Here is a 21,159-nt window from a genome sequence, read left to right as displayed (position 1 = left end):
AAAGCACAAAGAAATACGCTCGAGAAGGGCTGCACAAGCCCATGAAGAAGTTTCAACTCTGGGCCTGAGTCGCCCCAAAGTCGTGAAGAATGGAGCTCGGGGACGGACTGCAGCAGTTTCTGGATAAATATTTATGAGTCCCAGTGCTCATTCCGTATCAGGACCCGAGGATTTGTCTGTGGTGTCCCGGCTCACATCTCAATTAAATATACCAAACACGTTATGTTGAACATCATTGCATTTTTAATAAACAAGAAAGGGGCAAAATTCGTTTCTGTATTGGCTAATGATAACAAATGTGGGAAGCTTAGCAGCTAAATAGCTTAAACACTAAATGCGGCAACGGTTGTGCGGCTGCACGCGTACCTGCGATGACATACAATATTATGATACAAATTCCATTTACATAACGACAGTAACTGTGGCAGATATACAAATAGGCGATCCATATTACTCTATATACATAGGCATATTTACAAATATCACAACAAAATAGGGCATTGCGGCGGAATTATTTGGGCTTGCTAAAAGTGGGTTACGCGTTGGGTAAAATGGTGGATACAAGGGTGAAATGGTAAAATGGTAAAATAGAGTCTGTTCTGAGCTCTCTCTAGAAGTCCTGAGGCGCACAGAAATAACGGATCCACTCGGCCTGGGCAACAAGGGCGGGCAGTGTGCAGATCCATTTAATTTCCATACGCAATCTATTCATCTCTCTCACATAAACGTGCTAGCTAAGAAGGCAGAGGAGTCTTTGTTCTATTCAGAGGAAGGTGCAAAATCGAATGAAGTTCAAGCAGTGGAGCGAATAGGGTTATAATACTTGGCTAAAAACGCTTGTGGCCCTTACAGCTTCTCGGAGAACTCGTAGGGTGGGGGCTGTCGCCCGTTTTCCACCTTGCAGTCCGGCTCGAAGGCGGGGTTCTCGTGCTGGCCCTGGTTCTGCATTGCGTTGGCCGCCACCTCGGCGTGGTTGCGTGCTCTGGCTATCTGCGTGGAGTTGCGCATGCCGTAGCAGAAGTAGATTACGTAGCCGATCACGATCCAGATGAGGAAGCGGATCCACGTGTTCAGGTCCAGCTGGAACATCAGATACAGATTCGCGAAGACGCTGAGGCAAGGCACAAAGGGCACCAGCGGCACCTTGAAGGTAAGCTCGATGGTCGACACCGGCTGCATGCCGATCACCACGCAGATGAGGATCAGCACAGCGCCCACCAGGCTCAAGGCCACGATCCCGCCGGTGCTGTCCAGGTCAAACGCCTTCTGCATGGAGCACCACACTAGGCAGAATATGGCGAACACCACGATGCCCACCTTGGTGATGCCCGAGGTCATCGAGTTGGGCTCCCGGAAGGAGTTGCCATTGAAGAACTGCCGGAGAACGTTCGGAGCCTTCACGGACACCAGCTTGGTCATCTCCTCGTCCTGGTAGCGCAGCACGAGCACGCAAATGGCCACGATGGTGTAAGCGAGCAGGGTGCCGATCGACATCATGTCCACCAGCTGGTCTAGGTTGAACAGGAGGGCCATAATTGCTGCGGGAGGAGATCACAGGGCAGGTCAGAAACCACATGGGCGGCAGGACCACAAGTAGTGCTACTCACATGCAAAGATGCCGGACACAATGGTGGCCAGGAGCGGGGTCTTCGTGTAGCTGTGCACCGTGGATAGTTTTTTGAACAGAATGCCGTCCTTGCCCATGGCGTAGAGGATGCGGGGCAGCGGGAACATGGCGCCCAGGAGGCTGGTGCAGAGCGCAAACACCGCTCCGATAGTCACGATCCACTTAATGGTGTACCACTCGACGGCATCGAAGGCGTGCGGGAAGGGGGCGTCCTTGTCCTGCAGGAAGTAGGGCAGCATCATGGTCAGCACCGTGGACACACCAAAGTAGGAGAGGAAAATGATGATCAGCGACACCACGATGGAGAGCGGGATGTTCCGCTTCGGGTTGATGGCCTCCTCGCCGGTGGTCGCTATACAGTCGAAGCCCACAAAGCCGTAGAAGCACTTGGCGGCCCCGGCCATCACTCCGGCAATGCCGAATGGCATAAAGCCTCCGGTGCCGAAGCCCTCGGGCACATCCTTTTCGGGAATGCGCCAGTTGTCGGGGTTGGCGTTCATGGCTCCGGCCACCAGGACAATGGCAATCGTGACCAGGTTGACTGTGGTGAAGATGTTGTTTAGGAAGCTAGACTCCTTGGCGCCAAAGGCCAGGATGGCCGCCAGTAGCAGCACCATGCCGAAGGACAGGAAGTCCGGGTAGTCGCCCAGAAAGTCCACGTCGATGTGCATCGACTCGTTCAAGGCCTTCGACATGTTGTTGTCGATCAGCGAGTCGAAGTAGCCGCTAAGCCCCCGCGCCACTGAGGCCGTGCCAATCACGTACTCCAGGATGAGGTTCCATCCGATGGTGAAGGCCACGAACTCCCCGATGGTCACATAGCTGTACACGTAGGCGCTTCCCGCCTTGGGCACTCGGGCGGCGAACTCCGCGTAGCAGATGCCGGCGAAGGCGGACGCGATGGCCGCAATCAGAAAGGAAATGGTAACCGCTGGCCCGGCAATGTTGTAGGCAACCTGACCGGCCAGGACGTAGACTCCCAGTCCTAGGGTGCTACCCACTCCCAGGGCCGTCAGATCAAACAGGTTCAGGACCCGCGCTAGCTGCGACTCTCCTTCGTTTACGTCCTCCGTCTTGCGACGCGTCAGTGCCTTCCACAGGTTGGTCATGGCTGTGGAGAAACGGATTCGGGAGATCGTCAAATGTTGTCCAGGTCATGTTATTAACATCTAGCTTATCTTATAACGATTCTGGTGTTCTTAACCTTTTACCGGTTCCACATTATAATTTATGGTCGATTAAAAGTAGCCCGTCTATCGTGAACATTCACTAAATAAGCAGCAGCGTAAACCAATATAAGCAATCCGGACACAACGTTAGAACGAATTTCATTACACAACTACATTTGCTGTTTGCTTTCAGTCTCCATTCAAAGAGGGAACGTTACTCTAAACTGGTCCTGCAAAGTGCAATAACTCGTGTTCAGATAATTAATGCTCCTTCAGCACACTTTTGCGGTTGTCATTGAAATGTTTCGTGCTTTGTACTTTTTATGAACAATGTGCTTATACAAACAATACACAGAGAGAAAATGTTAAACTTCGTAGGATACATCTTATACGACGTTAGTTTTCTTATTTTTTTTAACATGAAGGAACGGTATTGTCGAGATATCAAATACCCATTACTTCGTACACCAACTTGAAAGAAACCTCAACTCCTTTGTGAGGTGAAACCACTGACCATGCCACCCCTTTAATCTTAGTTTCTCATAACTTTTAAAATTATAGGTATTGACATACTTATAACATTAATCTCTGTGGTCGGCAGTCCACACTGCAAGTGTTAGAGTTAATCAGCTCGATACAAGAATCTTTACACCATGAAAAAAAGCCTCTTTAGTAGAAAGCAGCTGTAAATAGCTACATTTCGTACTACAGCAACTTGTCAACTACAAGAGCTAAAAATGCTTAAGGGGAGAGATACATATAGAACTGCAAATTTGTCAAGTTTTTCGTGATATTTTTTAACCAATAAGGGTTTGTGCTGGAATTTTGCAGCTTGGCATGTTGATTACATAGTTCTTATATAATTTAAGCCAATTTTAATTTTTTTTTATCTTCTAATATGGCGGCCGTGGGAATTTTGTTGTCAGGCCTTTTTTAAAAAAAAGTAGGCCAGCTGCGGATCGTCCACAGGTCGCTGTGTAGATCCGATTTTTATAAAACCAAATTTATTTTGTTAAGAAATAATGTAGAAACTGTCTGAACCTAACTTACATAGAATATCTCAAAAACTCTATGGCACTCTTTCAAAGTCAAAAAGCAATTTTTTTTATATTTTAAAAAAAAAAATACTTCAACGTACAAATTTCTACATAAAGTAGGTTCAGACAGTGGGCAATTTCATTACAAACATAGTTTCGCGAAAAACGCATTAACAGTAAGGAAGATGGGTGCCGTCATCCTGGTATAAGTTCCAAAATAGTTCGAATTTCTTCCTGAAACTTTCATGACACATTCTTAAAAAGTTACCAATTTAAATAAAAAAAATTTGTTTTTTTGTTTTCCATATGTATCTTCCCCCTTAAAGTAAAAACACCTCTTAATGAGGTGAAAACCAGTAACTATCGCGCCTTAATCATACAAAAGTTCTGATATCAACATTTGTGACTAAAAATGATTACGCACATAAAATATTCTCATTGCTTACACTATTCTCTATTACATATTCTCTATTTACATTAAAGATTAAAACGAAATCGTTAGAGCCGCTTTTGAGCAATAAAGAAAAGGTAAAAAAAAAGACTCGCGTACACACTTAAATTTAGAACAGGACCTTTAATCCACGATTTGATTCTAACAGACAAACGGAGTTCCAACTATTTTAATTTTAAAAAGAGCCCAAAAATCCTGAGTTTGGAGTACATTTTGAACGGAGCATAAGATTTTATTATATGACCCCTCATTTGACGCGTATTTTGTACAAACACAACTGGAATATTACGAGGGGGCATTTATACCCACCGGCCCCAACAGCTCCAAAATTCTAAATTTTCACCTTCACACTTTTACCGCTTTCTTTACCAAACCAATTGCAATTTATTAAGTGTTTATGTAATCTTTAAAGGATTCTAAACCATATAGGCGAACATACTAATGGTCTAAAGTTACGTTTGACCCCCTCCAACAAAATCAAATTAAAATTGAACATAAGTATGTTCTCCAATATGGTTTAGAATCCTTTAAAGATTACGTTCCCCCTATACGATTCATCACTTTTTTTGGCCCCATACAGATCGACTCGCCCTAATGTACATGAATCTAACATATTTCTTTAGCCAACTATAATTGGTAATTATCATTATATGACTCGCAAGTAGAATAGGCCCACTTAATTTATCGGATAGTCTCGAACTCTTACTGCTGTCTTCGTTCGACAAGAACTAAAGACGATATAATAGATTTCCTCACCCTCGCGGATCAATCGAATTCTTAAGGTTTATAATTAAAGCAATAACGATTATTTCTTGTTTTTGTGTTTTGTCAGTTGGTAACTTGTGTCGGAAAACTAAGCCATAATAATAATATTTACAACATTGTCGCCCTAATCAGTCTAATCGGGTAACCATTCTATAAGTCATTTCACATTATTTGGCTTTACCCAACCCCCATCGAGTGATAAGCCGCCTTAGGAGCCAGTGAAGCACGCGCCAGGCTTTATCTTATCGGACAAGGTTCAATGTAGAAATGCCAGATTAACTCGAAAATCGGTGTAAAGCGAGGACCAATTGCCTAGGCGTTCAAGAGGACTGCAGATTGGATCGCTTAGATTTCGAGGGCGCCAAGCGAAAGTCAGCCTTCATTCTTCCGAGGATCGGAGATAAGCTTTCGCTGTTGCCCGTTGAAAAGTGCGAGTGCTCACAAACCCACATGTCGGGCAATGGAGTGGTTACAAGTTTATAGCCAATTTGTCGCACTGATATTGGAAACCTGTTTCATTGGCCTTATCTACCGGGCGAAGGCTAGCACCTAAACTGTAAAAATAACACTTTATCCCCAGCTGAAGCCAAATAATATAAATCTTAAATAGTCTATGGGAAGGTCAACTATATAGCTATATTCATGGATTTATGGTATACGTTGTTAAAGCCCAATTAATTATAGCTTGTCATAAGAACACGCTGTTTGGAATATCAAGGCAAAAACACAACCAAAATTCAATAAATCGTTTTTTATATGGCAAACTATAAAAAGAAATCGGTCTTTATGCTTATAAGGTAATCTTCAAATTCGCCACTTCTTAACAAAGCCAACTATTCCTTTATCATGCTGTGACGGCGTGTCTTTTCTATTCTTTCACGTCTTCTTTATTTTTTTAAAATTCGCGTTCATTATTTTGAGGCTTTTCTTTGATAAAAGCTCACGCTGGCCTGGGTTGCAATTATAAATTACACAATTTTATTAGCTCGCCATTAAGTTTACGATCATTCTCTTTGCTTTCAGGCGGATTGGGGATTAGTTGGGAAGATAACAATTCTAGGAACAATCGCCAGTCGCCGAGGTCGATTTTTTCACAAGTCAAAACATAGTCCTTGTAGTGTAAATACTTGGAGTCCTGTCACCTGAAATGCACATACTTTTTCACTCTTTCTTCTCCCGCGGACTCGAATCAAGTGTCGCAGCGTTTCACTTCAGTTTCGCTAAACTCCCAAACGGCTGACAAAAATAACTGCCGATCAAGTAACCGCGCGCGCCGCTCTCCAAAGAGCTTCTGATCGTCGTACGCTGCTGCCGGATCGGTTAAAGCTTTGGTTTTCGCATTTGGCCGACGCGTCGGCAGATTGTTAACAACTTTTTCCCAACGAAACGAAAGCAACGTCGCCCTGGGTTTCCGGTTCAATCCGATTCGCCCCCGAGGGCCTTTTCATATTCATTTTCGGAGTGCTACATGGGTTCGGCCGAGACTCGGAGTCTCGGACTTGAAGCCGTGTGTTGAACTCGGCCAACAACTCCCAATTACATAAATATAGCCCCTGATAGCGGGTGTTAGCAGCTGCACTTGGCTCACCAGTCTGACGTCATCGCGATAAGCTGTTTTCGACCGTCGCTCGTGCCATTGATTAGCCATTGTCGAGCGGCTCGGGCCCACATCTATTTGGGGCTCGTTGTACTGACTGCCGAGGCCCTCGCCCCGCGGGCCTTAGGGCACGTTTGTACGCCGAAAAATGCGAGCCGATCGAGCTTCGCCACCGTTAGCCATGAATTTTTAGCCGCGAACTCGGCGTAAACAAGATGCCTGCAAGTCGCTTAGAATGCAAGCCATTGAACGCGCGTGCGGCAATGATCGCGATCGCCTGGCCCGCGACCTTGACCCACTTGGCGACCATCCTCCCAGCCCGAAAGACTCTAAAGTGTTCTGGAAACACTTGCCAGCCGCTCTGATCGTGTATTCAGCTGCGCCGCCTCTTCGGACTGACGAAACATTTTCACACACGCAGCTCGGTTATTTTCCATACCTCGACTTGGACTAGGCGGCTCTTCGGCAGAGCGCTAGTCACCAATCGAAACAGATTTATCAAGCCGGAGTTGGCTCTCCGATTTCAAATTCCAAACAGCCTAGAGCAGGCTAGAGCCCCATGACCAATGACTTGTCAAAATACTTCTTGAGTGCACAGCCTGGGCCAAAAACACAGACGGGACCGGCTCTCGAGGGGGCGGCGGGGGTGTGGCTGTGGGCAGTCAAACTCGAAAAACAAATCACGGAGCCGCTAGCATCTGAAAATCTCGTTTGGCAGTCCATAGTCCAACAGTAGGCCTACTTTTCTGCAACGCGAATCCCCAGCAAGACATGGATACGAATCTCGAAGCTACGATTACATGTGTGCCAATGCAATTCCAAGGGGGTGGGCGTGAATAAATTAACAGCGAAATCCCAAAGTCTCTGTTTGATGTGTCATTAACAGCCATCCGTACCACTCTTCTCCGTTCTGCGCGAGACTTTTTGACGTCAGATGGTCGTTCTGTGACGTCACTGCTGTCTGATAAACGATGGCCAGAGATGGAGTAATTAATCGCTAATTCGATTCGATTGCCTGCAAATATTTGAACTATCTATTGACTGTGGATAAATATTTTCACACCTTTGGCAGACGTCTTCGCCTGTATACTTGGGATTGGGATTGGAAACCCCGAGCCATCGTCACCGCGGAGGCACCATTCCGTGTCCGTTATGGAGCAGCTGTCAGGCGATATCGTTGGGATTGTGGAATGCCCAATCGGTTTATGATCCGCTCAATATATTTGCTCTTTAATTTATGACCCCTCAACTGGGGTCTAGCATTTACGATGCCGTCCCGATTGCGTTCAGACGGCCGACCTGTCCTCCACTAGCATACCCTTCTAAGCACTTGAACGGCTCTTTAAATGAAAACTCCATAAACACTTCCTTTGGCACTTTTCACTACTTTATGGCCCACAATTAGCAGAAAGGATTGTAAATATCTTCTCAATTTTATTTCATCTTTCCTTTTCGCTAGATGGGATCAAGCCATTTTATAGCGTTTCCCAGACGGACCATAAAAATTTATCAAATTGTATAATCCCGTGAGTTTTGGGGCATACACACATACGTTATCTTCCCCGGTGGACAGACGTTGGCAGATTAATCGCTCGAGAATTTTCGGCCTGCGAAAATCCCAGAGGCAAGAACAAGCACTCATGCGTTGGCTTAGTGCAAAGTCGGCCTCTGCTGTGTCGGCGGTGCCATATAATTTCATTCGCCTAATATCTGATGCAATTAAAGTAGGCCCTCATCCATTTGGCAAGACTCGAGATAAGAGATAACTGCACTCAAATAAGCAATTCCCATGTTGTATTTGTGCCATTTGGCCGCGACTCGTGAGTTCGCCTGATAACAGAAAGGGAGAGAGTGTTGCCCGGTTCTCGAGACACTATCTTCAGCAGTATCTGGCATGTCGGTTATCAATTTTAGAGGCCGTGTTCACACCTCAAAAAGAGCCAAGCGGAAGACAAAGAGTGGGATTTAAAAGTGACAAGAGGAGAGCCATTAAAAGCCGTACTAAAGGTAGTCTAATTCCCCTGTCAAGCGAGATCCGATTTGATAGGCAATCAATAGCTCAAATTGGCGCAAAAAAGTTAAAAGGGAAAAAACAGCAAAATCTGTTTTCCATTATCAACCGTTTTCGGGCTCACAGGCTGTATTGACACTTATGAAAGAACAATAGGTAGACAGGGAACTTAACATTGATTGATTGCCCTTTCATACAACTTACTACTAATGTACTATATTGTCAGACGTTGTTATCGGGGAAGTTCCGCTCAGTTTTTAGTTTTAATGTACATGTCTTATTACCGAAATTGCCTTTCTCACCCATTTGGCTAAGCGCAACTCCAAAGCAGATCTTAATTACTACAGAGTCAGTGAACTCGTTGAATTTTTTGGTTGTTTCAGAAAGTTTCAATGCGCCTGGGGAGAACATTTTGCTACTTCATATTTCAACTAATTCTCATTAGCCGACGAAGGTGGGAACGGAGCTCGGGTGGTGGGGAGGCCTACCTGCCTATAACAATGGATTCTGCTTTAATGCGGCTTGTTGAGTGCTCAGTGTTGCTTGCAAATTGTTTGTGACTTTGAAGCACCGCATGCGGCTGCCTTTTTATTGCACTAGGGGAGCTCGGGAATGGGAGTTTTCTTGACTTGACATTCGCAGTGGCAGTTGCATTTGCAAGGGTTACTCGTCGAACAACCTATAGAAATGAAAGACCCTGCTTGGGTGGGTGCGCTAAAAAGCCAGTCAAATGGAATGCAAGTTTTCATAGCGTGAATCACAGACATCTGAGACCAGACAACGGCCTGTGTCATATTAGATTAAACACACAAATTTTCCTTATCACCAGCAGCGATTACAACGTAAGCACTCTCTGCTATGGTTCCTTGATTTATAGATACTTCAAATCTATTGATACAAGGCAATTTTCAGAAATCAGCTAAGATTGCCAGTTAAAATTGTTGATTGAAATCTGATTTTGGGGACAACAACGAATCACTCCCAGTGCTTACCAGATTATTTTATCAGCTCCGTTAATCAACTTCAGTTTGCAAAGCGGTTGCCAAGTGGCGTTTACCGTCTTAATTATCATCGAAAATCAGCGATACGTGAGTCCCGTAAATCATCTGCTCGGAAGGAAACTAGGCCTTCAGCACAGGGTTACCTACTACAGATTACAACCAAATCACTTTATCCTTTCTTTTATAACCGACCAAACTATACACTATAAAAAGAACATTATTATTTTTGTAAGTCTCATCTTAGATTACTAATATATCACTTATGTACCTACATACGTACATATGTACATATTTTATAACGACGCAATGCCTTTCGTAAAAAATAAAAGCCCCTTCAAGAGAGTAAAGCAATGATATCATACATGTGTATATGCCAATAATGTGTGGAATACAAAAACAAAAAGAAAGTCCATGTGGTAATAAAAATTCAGAATAAGTAAAGAAGGCACAACGACTCTCCAAAACCGGAATTACCGTAGTTTAAGTAAAACTTTCTGGGTTTCAGGTTCAATATAACTTTTGTGGGATGTGAAGCAGCGCGGATTCAGATTACAGCAATCGACTGTCAAACGAAACTTTATATGAAGTACTTTCCGTAAATCATTTGCGCTTTTATTTTATACTTTAAGCCTCCGATCGAGTCAAGGGAAAAAACTCTAATTAATTCAACTCTTCCCGCACGCTTCACGCAACACAAAACCAACTGCACCGAACACCTGATCCGCACAACGTGTTAACGAGCGAAGCAGGGGAAAATCTGACAAAACGGAGGGCTGACGATCAGCGATGAAAGGGACGGGACAATACAGTAGGAATTAACTGGAAATCTCGCTGAAAAAGATTGTGCTGCTATTGAGGCGTAGGTCAAGAATTCTACCCATGCGACAAAAAGCTAAGTTACCTAATTAAATTAGCAAATTAATAATATCTAAATTTAGAGACAAATTTTTTTATATTTCTGGAAGGTACCTATAAACTGTTAGACTACACTTTTTCTATGTGTGCATCGATTTGGATAAAAAAAAATGGGTTCGACATGTACAGCATTAAAAAATACACGTTCAAAATACAAAATTAAAGAAAACATCATAGAAAATTAACATTATAATCGAGTGCGACTTTGCGTTTAAAAGTACCGCTAAAGTACTCAATAGTTTATGGTGATACATATAATTATACCAGTTACTCGTAGAGTAAAAGGGTATATTGTATTCGTGCAAAAGTATGTAACAGCTAGAAGGAAGCGTTTCCGACCCCATAAAGTATATATATTCTTGATCAGGGTCACTAGCCGAGTCGATCTAGCCATGTCCGTCTGTCCGTCTGTCCGTCCGTATGAACGCTGAGATCTCGGAAACTACAAAAGCTAGAAGGTTGAGATTTTCCACACATATTCTTGGGTCTCCTACGCAGCGCAAGTTTATTTCAGCCAAGCGCCAAGCCCCTCTAACGCTCACAATCGCCCACTAACGATTTTAAAATGTGTCCTGCGCCCACATCTTTAAAGATTTCCGAGAAGTATAAATGCAATTTTGTTGTGTATATTTATACCTATCGATTTTCAAATCGGACCATTCATTAAAAAGTTATACGCAATCAAAATATCTACATATATCTATCTCCCTCGCACTCCCTTTAGCTGAGCTACGATTATAGTCGGGACACGAACCCGAGTGACGCTGTGTGACGGGTATTAAATAGTCGGGACACCAACCCGACTATAGCGTTCCCTTTTGTTATATAATCACAAAGTATGATAGCCAAATTTCGCAACCAGGAATGTGTATTCTGATTTTTGAAGGCGAAGAAAATATGTAAGGAAAATAAATATTCAATTTGTATGCTTAAATGTGCATACTAAGGTGTGTTTCAAAATTATACGACACCATAAATTTCTTAAATATTTTTTTTATTAAAAGTCGTATTAAGGTGATTGTGTTTGTATTTAATCGTTATAACAAAACAAAGAATTTATGTGAAAACAATATAATATTTGCCTCCGTGGCATAAGTAATAACAAAATCTTAATTTTAAGGTGTTTCATAATTATACGACACCATTGATTTTTTCCGGTTCCAATAATCAAACTTACCCGAAATTTTTTTTCTGGTTAAATATAAACTAAAAGATTCGATTTTGAGAATAATCCAGCATAGCACTTCTTCTTTACATTTTCTTTAGTACTTGTATTGCCGTTTGGATTATAAAAAGCGTACATTATTGGTGTAGCCTTTTCTACAATTTTGTTTAAAAATATAAAAAGTAAAGGTTTTATAACGGCTAAGACCGTGAAAAAGGTTACAATAGATAATCCTCCTTGGACCGCGATTTCTTCAGATTCACCTAAAGGATATTTATGTCTTGGTCATCCATGGTCACTACAATTCTTAAGGTATCACTGCCCACCGAGGATATTTAATTTTTGTCGAATTTTATTATTTTGACAACAAACGAAAACCCCATATGTTTTTTATAGTAAAATGTCACAAAACACCTAAAAATCCTAGAAAATGCTACGTTCTTTTTATAGCAAAACACGCAACTTTGAAATGCAATTACAAGAGAACCATGCATTTCCGCCGATAATCTTCTTCACGTAAATTCCTAAGAAATCGCGGTCCATCGGGCACAGGCCCCTCTTCTAGACTATTTCCGTATAATTTTGAAACACACCTTATAAACATTTAAAAGTAAATATAATGCAGACTAGTAAAAAAAGGTTTAATGGGGAAGTAAGGAACTAATATCGAAAACTGATTTCTCAGGAAATATTCAATTAGCAGGCCTGATAACTTGGATATGTATATACATACAAGAGAGAACTCTATAGTCGGGTGCCCCGACTATCAGATACCCGTTACTCAGCTAAAGGGAGTAACGAATGGTCCGATTTAAAAACTTTCTTCTACATTTCGACTGCATTTTTACTTTTCCGAAATATTGAAATTTTTAAAATCGTATATAAGCGGTTGTGGGCGTTAGAGGGGGCGTGGCACCCTTTTGAAACAAACTTGCGCTGCGTAGGAACTCCTAGAATCTGCATGCAAAATGTCAATCCTCTAGCTTTTACAGTTTCCGAGATCTCAGCGTTCATACAGACAGACAGACGGACAGACGGACTGACGGACAGACGGACAGACGGACATGGCTACACTCAAAAAATTTGTTTTCCTAAATTTTAGAAAATCGCCATAAAATGAAATTTTTTCTTAATTTTAGAAAATTTTCTGAATTTTAGAAATTGTTTTCTTGAATCTAGGAAAAAAGACCATAAAAACAGAATTTTATGAAAAACCTTTCTAAAATTTAGAAAAATGATTTTTTTTCTTAAATCAATGGTGTTTTTTTCTAGTTTGCTCTCCAAAAATTTTCTTAAATTAATGGCGATTTCGCCATTAAATTAAGAAAAAATGTACTTCAGCCCTTCCTATAATCTAGAAAGTCGCCATAAAAAATACGGTAAATTTTTCTAAATTTTAAGAATTTTTCTGAATTAAAAAAAAATGTTTTCTTGAAAACAGAAAAGTAGAATTAAAAAATCACCATAGATTTAAGAAAAACTTTTTGTATTTCTTTTATGCTTCTCACTCTTTCTTCGAAACGAAAAAGAAGAAGACAAGGGGTTAGTCCGCGGCGCGTTGCGACGACAGTTTTTGGCGTATGTATGTATATGTTTATGTGTGTTTGTGCGTATGATCGAGAATTTTCTTGTGCGTAGCTGTAACTTTTATTGCGTTGTTGTTTTGGAAATGCAGTCTCTCGCGAGAGAGTTGCTTGCGTTGCGCTGCATTTTGAACTCTTGTGCTCAGTTTTGGATGAGCATTCAAAGTAATAAGTTTGTGTTGAGCCCATTTAAGAAAGTTAAAGTGCGATCCCTCTAAGAGGCAATTAATAGGTAAGCAATTTAAATAAATTTAAATATAAATTTGGTAAGTGTGTGAAAATTTATGGTAAGCAAAGGGCATACTATTGCAGGCCGCAAATACCATCCTTCTCTAATATTAATTTTTATTTTCGATTGCAGGAATAATTTCAATTTCAGGTATTGTTGATAATTTGGCAGTAAGTAAGTAAATTTTAATAATAGGTAATATATTAAATACCTACTTAATATTAATATTAATAATTTTTATCTTTTTTGTTTTCTTTTCTTTTTTCTTTTTTGTTTAGGAAATATTTTTAATGTAATTTTTATCTTATTTTATTTATTTATTTTATTATCTTATTTTTATCTTTTTTGTTTTGTTTTCCTTTTTTGTTTAGGAAATATTAATATTTTTCTTTTCATCCTTTTTATTTTCTTTTCTCTTTCTTGTTTAGGAAATAAAATAGTAAAATAAATATGTATACATTTTATTAAAATAAATAAAATTTTCTGAAAATAAAAAAAGTCCTTTCTTATTTTAAGAAAAAAAATTCTATTTTCAAGAAAAGTACTTTCTGGATTTAAGGAAATTTTTCGCAATTTTATGGCAATTTTTCTTGATTTTAGAAAAGTATTTCTGCTTTTCAGAAATTTTTTTCTAAATTTTAGAAAATTCCTTTCTAAAAAATACGGTAAATCGCCATCGACTGAAATTCATGGCGAATTTCTTGATTTAATGGCGATTTCAGGCTGTTTTTTTTTTGAGTGTAGATCGACTCGGCTAGTGATCCTGATCAAGAATATATACAGCTGCGAAAAAAATAATATCACCACTAACACAAAAAAATTTTAACTAGGCACCCACTCACATTTTTTAACTTTTTTAACTTTTCAAAACGGGTTTTAAATAGTAAGACTAAACATAATTTAAATATGAAAAAAAATGTTAGCTTTATAAAAGGTTTCTGGACTTATTTAAGAAAATCTATGCAAAACTGAAAAAACATACGAAAAAAATAATAGCACCACTTCTCTAAAAAATAAAATAAAAGGTAGAAAAATTACAAATGGGTAACTTAATCTTTAGTTGGCGGTAGCTAACAATTAAATCTAAGTTTAAAGTGTAAATATCTTTTGTAATTTCTGGATATAATGACTTACTATCGATTAAACAAGTCAGGACCCTACCTATAAAGGAAAAGTCATGATATATTTTCAAATTTATTCGGAAATGATTTAGGATATTTTATATTAACTGTATAAACTGTCATTAAAAAAAAAACTCGAAGATTTTTAGTTGTGTTATGGTCAAGCGAGTACACAAGTCAATGTATACTGCTTACTGAGTACTTTCGAACTCTTTTTTTGCTATCCTGACCGTGATCCTGGCCGGATTTTATTGGTCAAAGATTCATTTAAGAAGTATTTTGTATTTAGTTTAAGCTACGAATTACTACCGTATCACTATTTACATCATAGGATGTTTCATGAACGATGTATCCATCCGTATTGATCTTACTTCAAGAAGGAAAAACAAGCCTATGTTAATACTAGGTCCATGCTCAATAAATGGATGTTTTGGTACCATGTTTTTGGTCAATTTAGGTGTTTAGAAGACACATGACTTATAAAAAGGATTTCTTCTTACCCAATTTAACTTTGCCTTCACACATTCTCATAAGTTTGCGGGCATTCATTTGTAAGTTTTTTTGATGAGCCATACACTCATAAAAATTAATTTCTAAATTTTGGAAATCTCGCCATTGAATCGGCCTACCTTTGAAAATAGAAAAAAAATTTCTTGTTATTAGAAAATTTGCGTTTGAATACAGAAAACCTTTCTTGATGGAAAAAATTCAAGAAAGAATTTTTCTTAAAAATAGAAAAATGAAAATCTCATATGTCTGTTTTGCCGTCGCAGCCAAAACATTTTTGTACGTATTTTAGGACAAAATCACCTTTGAATATATGAATGAAATGACCCTAGAATATAGGAAAGTAGCCATTGACTTCCTTCGGCTGCCGAATGTTAACGACAAGAAAAACGAAGTGGGACGAAGGGCCTACCCGGCTACCGACTTCTCTGATCCCCCGAGCGTCAGTTGTGAAAAAAATTCGTGAGTGATGGACGTGATTTTCAAGCGGATAAGAGGTTAAGCCTTTTTCCAAATATTCAAAGGTATGTAAATATATAATTTTTTGTGTAGCGGGCGTACAATTGTATGTATGTAATTAAAGGATAAATTTCAAATCTCTTTACCAAGCGTATACCAATTCAGTTGAATTGTTTTTTAGCTAAGAGCTACGTACATACATACATTTGTATATAAATTTGTGGGTGTAGAGTTCTATAATAACTTTATCCTATTACTCGCATTTTATTTATTTTTCAGAGTGAAAATACCTGCAGTTGCATCAGCCAAATAATTTGTTTGTCGAAGCTGTAATTTTGTTTTAAAACCTTCTAAGGTAAGAAAAATATGTTGTATTTGTTTGACATACTTATGTATGCATGTAAATATCTATGCATGTACGCGGCTCACCCGATCTGAAACCCGATTTTCAACCCTTTCATATTCTGCTCCTCTCTCTCGCTCGCTTGACCTACGCGTCGCGACGTTTCTCTCTTCACCTTCTTAAAAATGACATGATCTGCCCTGCTTACATTCGGTCTCCCTTCGCGCAAAGGACTGTATGTAAATATATATGTATGTATGTACGTGTCTCATCCGTGCCTCTCTCTCTCTCTGAAATTCGATTTTCAACCCTTCATTTTCTACCTGTCTTGCTCCTCTCTCTCGGTCGTCTGACCAACGTGTTTGTATTTTGGCTATTATTAGCATTACATTATTTCAAAAAAGTTGTTTATCTAAAAACAAATCTATCAATGATTAATGATATATCCCAATAACTCTTTTTTTCTAGATGAGGAAAGGCGAAGAAAATGGATCACCTTAGGTCATATGAAGTTCAACAGACCTTGGGTAATAACAATGTTTTCTTGAGTCAAAAATGTGTTATTTAAAAATGTTTAAATGTTAAGTGTTAAATGTTTTAAATGTAAATAAATATAATATGCAAAAGAAAAAACCAAGTTACATTTTATTTTTGGGGTTTCAGTGTTAATATTAAACTTCCTTTCAAGAAATATTATTTCTTAAATCAAGAAATAAAATTTCTTGAAAGGAAATTTAAACAAGAAAGAATTTTTCTTGTTTAAAAGTGGCTTTCTAAAAAACCCTTTCTTGTTTTAAGAAATTTAATTTCTTAAAACAAGAAACAAACCACCTTTGAAACAAGAATCGCCTTTCTTGTTTTAAGAAATATTTTTTCTTGTTTTTATGGTGGCTTTCTAAAAAACCCTTTCTTGTTTTAAGAAATATAATTTCTTAAAACAAGAAATATTTTTTCTGGTTTTAATGGTGCCTTTCAAAAAAACCATTTCTTGAAACAACGGTGAGGTCGCCTTTGGCAAAAATTCAAGAAAGAATTTTCTAGATTTTAAGGAAATTCTTCGATTTTTTTTTATGAGTGTATGCTCTTGTAAATATGTTTCGCATTTCGGATAAGATTTTTTTTTTAAGTGCATGTTTTATAATTTTGTTTATTGAAACATTATCCAACTATTAAAATATTCGCTATTATTTTAAGCACGTGTTTTAGTTTAGTTTTGGCCCTGATAAGATTCTTTGTGCTTTGTGATATAACATTTTGGAAGGAAAAATTGGCCAGGACTCGGTTTTTCTGTGATATCCTTCAAAGTTTATGCCATTCTTAATGAAGATGATCAAAAACCTAACCAATCGAACCGGTTTTTATGACCGTTTTCTATCCAATATGTTTCTTTTTTCAATATTTTTCTTTTCCGACTTGGAAAATTTTCCACATGTCCTTGTATTGCCAAATGGTAATCGATTTGATGTCTGGATATCAGGAAAAGTTAGTTTTAGTCAAATCTCATAAAATATATCCTTTATACACAAGAATATTAGCGCATCGTTCCGTTTTATTTAAACAAAACGGAAGTGGTGCTATTATTTTTTTGGCCTTTTTTTTTACTTTTTTTCTTAAAATCTGAAAAAATTATGTGTAGACAACATTTTCGATATCCGTATCAATTTTTTCAAATAGGGTGAATACTAATCAAGATAATAAAAACACTTCTTATATAAAAATCCCCGATTTCCACATATTTGTTTAATATTAAGAACCTGTGACGAAGTGGTGCTATTATTTTTTTTCGCAACTATATAGTTTATAGAGTCGGAAACGCTTCCTTCTACCTGTTACATACTTTTGCACGAATCTAACATACCCTTTTACTCTACGAGTAACGGCTATAAAAAGAACCGCGTCCCATAAATAAGGGGTTTCCCGAACATCGAGACTTCCACCACGCTCCAATGAAAACAGGTTAGGGCTGTCACGTGCCGGCGCATACAACAATCAACGAAGTCTAGGTGAAAAACTGCTCACACTTTAATGCATCCAACCAAAGGGGCGTTGCGGGGGGTTAGTCTTTCACTCGGTCCAACGCCCGACGATTTGCAATTGCCATATTTCAAATTAGCAATTCAAAATTTATAATTAAAAGTTGTGCAAATATTTTGAAGCATTTATTGCATAATTGCGATTCGAAGTGGGCAAAAAAGAATTTACCGACATTAATCGCTGAGTTTTTGTTAAATCCCTGTTTTTTTATCATTAATTAATGTGTGCGTAGGTGGGAGATGCGAATTGGGGTGGGAAAATAGGATTATCATTTTCATTTCAATTGGCCGGAAGTCATTTGCCGGTTGTTGTTAATGTTGTTTTTGAGAAATGAAAGAGGAATTCTTGTTGCGGTTGCGATAGCCGCTTATTATTGTTGCACAGGAAAATCAACTAGAATGATTAATTTCAATTTGTTTGTAAAATTAATGCGGCTATAAACAAATAAAAATTCTCTTGTCACCCAAACTCTAATTTAATTATGAATCGACATACGAAACAGATTTTAAATTTCAATGAAAATTTGTTAATAAACACTCCACGCCCTTTTCGCCAGTCAACTTATTCAATTAGCAATATTTAAAATTAAACCAGATATGGGCTCGATTTGATCTCGGGGCACATCCCACAAAATAAAACAATGTTTATGGGGTTTCCTGCCTTCCGTTTTATGCGTTGACATCTGGATCCCTTGATTCGCTTCGGCACTCGCTTCGACTGCCTAATTATTCATCACTTTAATTTAATGTCTCTGAAGTCGACTTTCAGACATCATATTTTATCAGTGAAATTACAAGATATTCCAAACAATTTTAGCCAACTTCTAAACAATGCAAATAACTTTGCCAGCGGCAACCAATCAATGTTTTGTCTGCAATGGAAAGTATCTTTAGGCCTCCGCCGCGGAAGAACATGCCATGAGAAATAACTTAACAAGTGATTAGCCGCAGAGAACTTTTCAACATCAAAGTCTGCCAAGCTTCTCTGCTCTCCTCCCTTTTCCATTTTATCCTTTCACCATCAAGCTAAATTAGAGAACACATTTTGGTTGTTATTTCCGCATAAATTATTATTGCGCCTAAATTTCGGTTAGTTATTCCCTGGAAGCTTTGAATAAATTTGCCACGGAATTTTTCCAGCAATGGCGGAAAACTAGAAGGGCCCTCCAGTTTTTTACTCCCGCAATTTGGCCCATCGCAATTGGCCTTTAATTACCGCGAATCCCCATACAGACAAACGTACATAATTAAGAGAGATATTTATTATCTGATTCATTCCACTTTCACATATAATTATCACAAGCGATTTGTGATTGTGATTTCTCACTTTTTGTGTGGGGTGCGATGCGGACGTTGTACGTTAGTACAAGTAAGTGAATGTAAGCTGCCATGATGCTGGGCTAGTCAGTAATTAACGAGGTAGACTAAGCTGTCTGACAGTCGCTTAACTGCGATCTGCGTTCTAAATCAACTTCAATAGAAGAATATTATTTAGATCACTATGGACGGCAGTCCATGTAGTGACGAAGCGCACTAGAAGAGTGTGCGAAGGCGACTACTATTATATAGCCGCAAAATTGAAAATCTGCTGTAATAGTCCGATCGTAATGAGTAATACACCAATCGAAAGGCATTGCAAAAACTTAAAGGATTGCATACCAAGACTTTAAGAAAATCAATTGGCTTGGGAGAAAGAGCGGTGAAAGTAAAACAGTGAAAATTTCGAAATTTGGAGCTGTTGGGGCCGGTGGGGATAAATGCCCCCTCGCAATGTTTTAGTTGTGTTCCTATTGATACCCGTCGAATGAGGGGTCATATGATAAAATCCGACGCTCCGTTCAAAAGTTATAGCCAAAATAAGATTTTCTTCTTCTTCCCAAAATGAAAATTTAATTCTGTTTGTCAGTTTGTCCAAAACATATTTATGTGTTTTTATTTGATTGGTTGAGAACCCCAGAAAGGTTTTTCATATCTGGCGTAGCCAATTATGTGAAGCACAGAAAATCAGGTTAAATTTCGCATTTTATACAAGGGGCTTTCTATACATTCATATATTACGCAATCATGTTTTTTCTGATTTTCAAGGTACTTTAAAAAGTCGAAAAAAGACGCCTCTAAATCAGCGGTCGGCAGTGAACCGATAATCGGTCATTGGGAATAACTGTACTCGACCCTAGCCGCCAAACAAACAATTTAATTTATAATTAATTATTAATTATTCAAATCAAAATAAACTGAGTATCTACTACTTTGCTTTCCAAATTAAGTTTATATTATATTTCTTCCTAATATGTATGTCTATGTCCACCTCTTATATGAATATAAAACATGTCCTTTTGTCAAAGCCATTGTAAATTAAAAATCAGTAAGCAATCAACCAATGTTTATATTTTATTGGGCTGGAAACTTTATCATCTATAAGTTGCGAATATGGAAATGAATCTAGAACATTAAGCTTCTCATAAGGGCCGATTTCTCGTCCGAATGTTAAATTAAATGCTTATTTCGAGCCAAGAATGTAGAACTAAAACCTACTACCTAATCTTTGCTTACAATGGGTTGAAAACAATGATAGCAGTACCAAGTATAAATGCAGATCTCAACTCTATAATAGCACCTTTGAAAAATATATGTACATTTATAAATTTTATGTCAATGGTAACCTTTATAATAAGCTGTAGCTCTTCACTTAAATGTTTAACATATAATAAATTAATCGATAACTGTGGCGGTTAAGCTGGGCTCAAACTAGTTTAATACTAGTTAAAAGCAGCGTCATCGTCTCCACAAATTCTTTATGGGTGTCATAGAGCAGTACCTCTACTCCGCAACAGACCTGCTCAAAAACAAAGTTATCTCTCGGGCCGGTCGCTTCGAAATTCACACCAACGCGGGTTTAACTTTATTCCCGCCAGTAGTGGCAGCGAGAACACCTGTGGATGCCGAGAGCTTTGCGATCGAATAGAAACAAAACCCAACCGAATGCAACAAGCGCTGACGATGAACTCAAACGGGCTGTAGACAAAAGCCCGCCAAGTTGGCATGGGGAGGCACGGGGAACCAACGACCAAGCAATTTGCTATGAAAATGAGAGGGTTTGACAGCGGCCATACTATTGCTACGCTCACCTTCACAATTATTAAGCA

The 21,159-nt window shown here is 38.9% G+C and overlaps 2 protein-coding genes and 1 long non-coding RNA gene across 7 annotated transcripts in view; 2 read left to right on the top strand and 1 right to left on the bottom strand.

Moving 5' to 3' along the window:
- The window catches only part of Chro (chromodomain-containing protein chromator), a 51,266-nt gene that overhangs the window by 23,388 nt on the left and 6,719 nt on the right, over positions 1-21,159 (top strand). The gene's annotated exons all lie outside the window — the stretch shown is intronic.
- Positions 221-21,046, bottom strand: slif (cationic amino acid transporter slimfast). 4 transcript variants are annotated; one of them, XM_070214292.1, is made up of 3 exons: positions 20,850-21,046; positions 1,608-2,738; positions 221-1,538 (listed from the first exon to the last, which is right to left on the bottom strand). In XM_070214292.1, the coding sequence occupies exons 2-3, from the start codon at positions 2,734-2,736 to the stop codon at positions 847-849; spliced, it is 1,821 nt and encodes a 606-aa protein (XP_070070393.1). In that variant the 5' UTR covers positions 2,737-2,738; positions 20,850-21,046; the 3' UTR covers positions 221-846. The 4 variants fall into 4 exon arrangements, with proteins under 4 accessions (XP_070070393.1, XP_017014363.1, XP_070070392.1 ...); XM_017158874.2 differs by lacking the exon at positions 20,850-21,046 and adding an exon at positions 10,133-10,372; XM_070214291.1 differs by lacking the exon at positions 20,850-21,046 and adding an exon at positions 9,650-9,774.
- LOC138913060 (uncharacterized) lies at positions 15,289-16,613 on the top strand. Of its 2 annotated transcripts, XR_011418636.1 has the most exons (4): positions 15,289-15,457; positions 15,518-15,702; positions 15,917-15,992; positions 16,449-16,613. It is a non-coding gene; the product is annotated as an uncharacterized lncRNA (long non-coding RNA). The 2 variants fall into 2 exon arrangements; XR_011418635.1 differs by having other exon boundaries at positions 15,299-15,702.

The sequence above is a fragment of the Drosophila takahashii genome, chromosome 3L (genome assembly GCF_030179915.1).
Source record: "Drosophila takahashii strain IR98-3 E-12201 chromosome 3L, DtakHiC1v2, whole genome shotgun sequence".
NCBI classification, from domain to species: domain Eukaryota; kingdom Metazoa; phylum Arthropoda; class Insecta; order Diptera; family Drosophilidae; genus Drosophila; species Drosophila takahashii.
The sequence above is the reverse complement of the archived record's forward strand: the minus strand, read 5'-3'. Positions and strand labels throughout refer to the sequence as shown.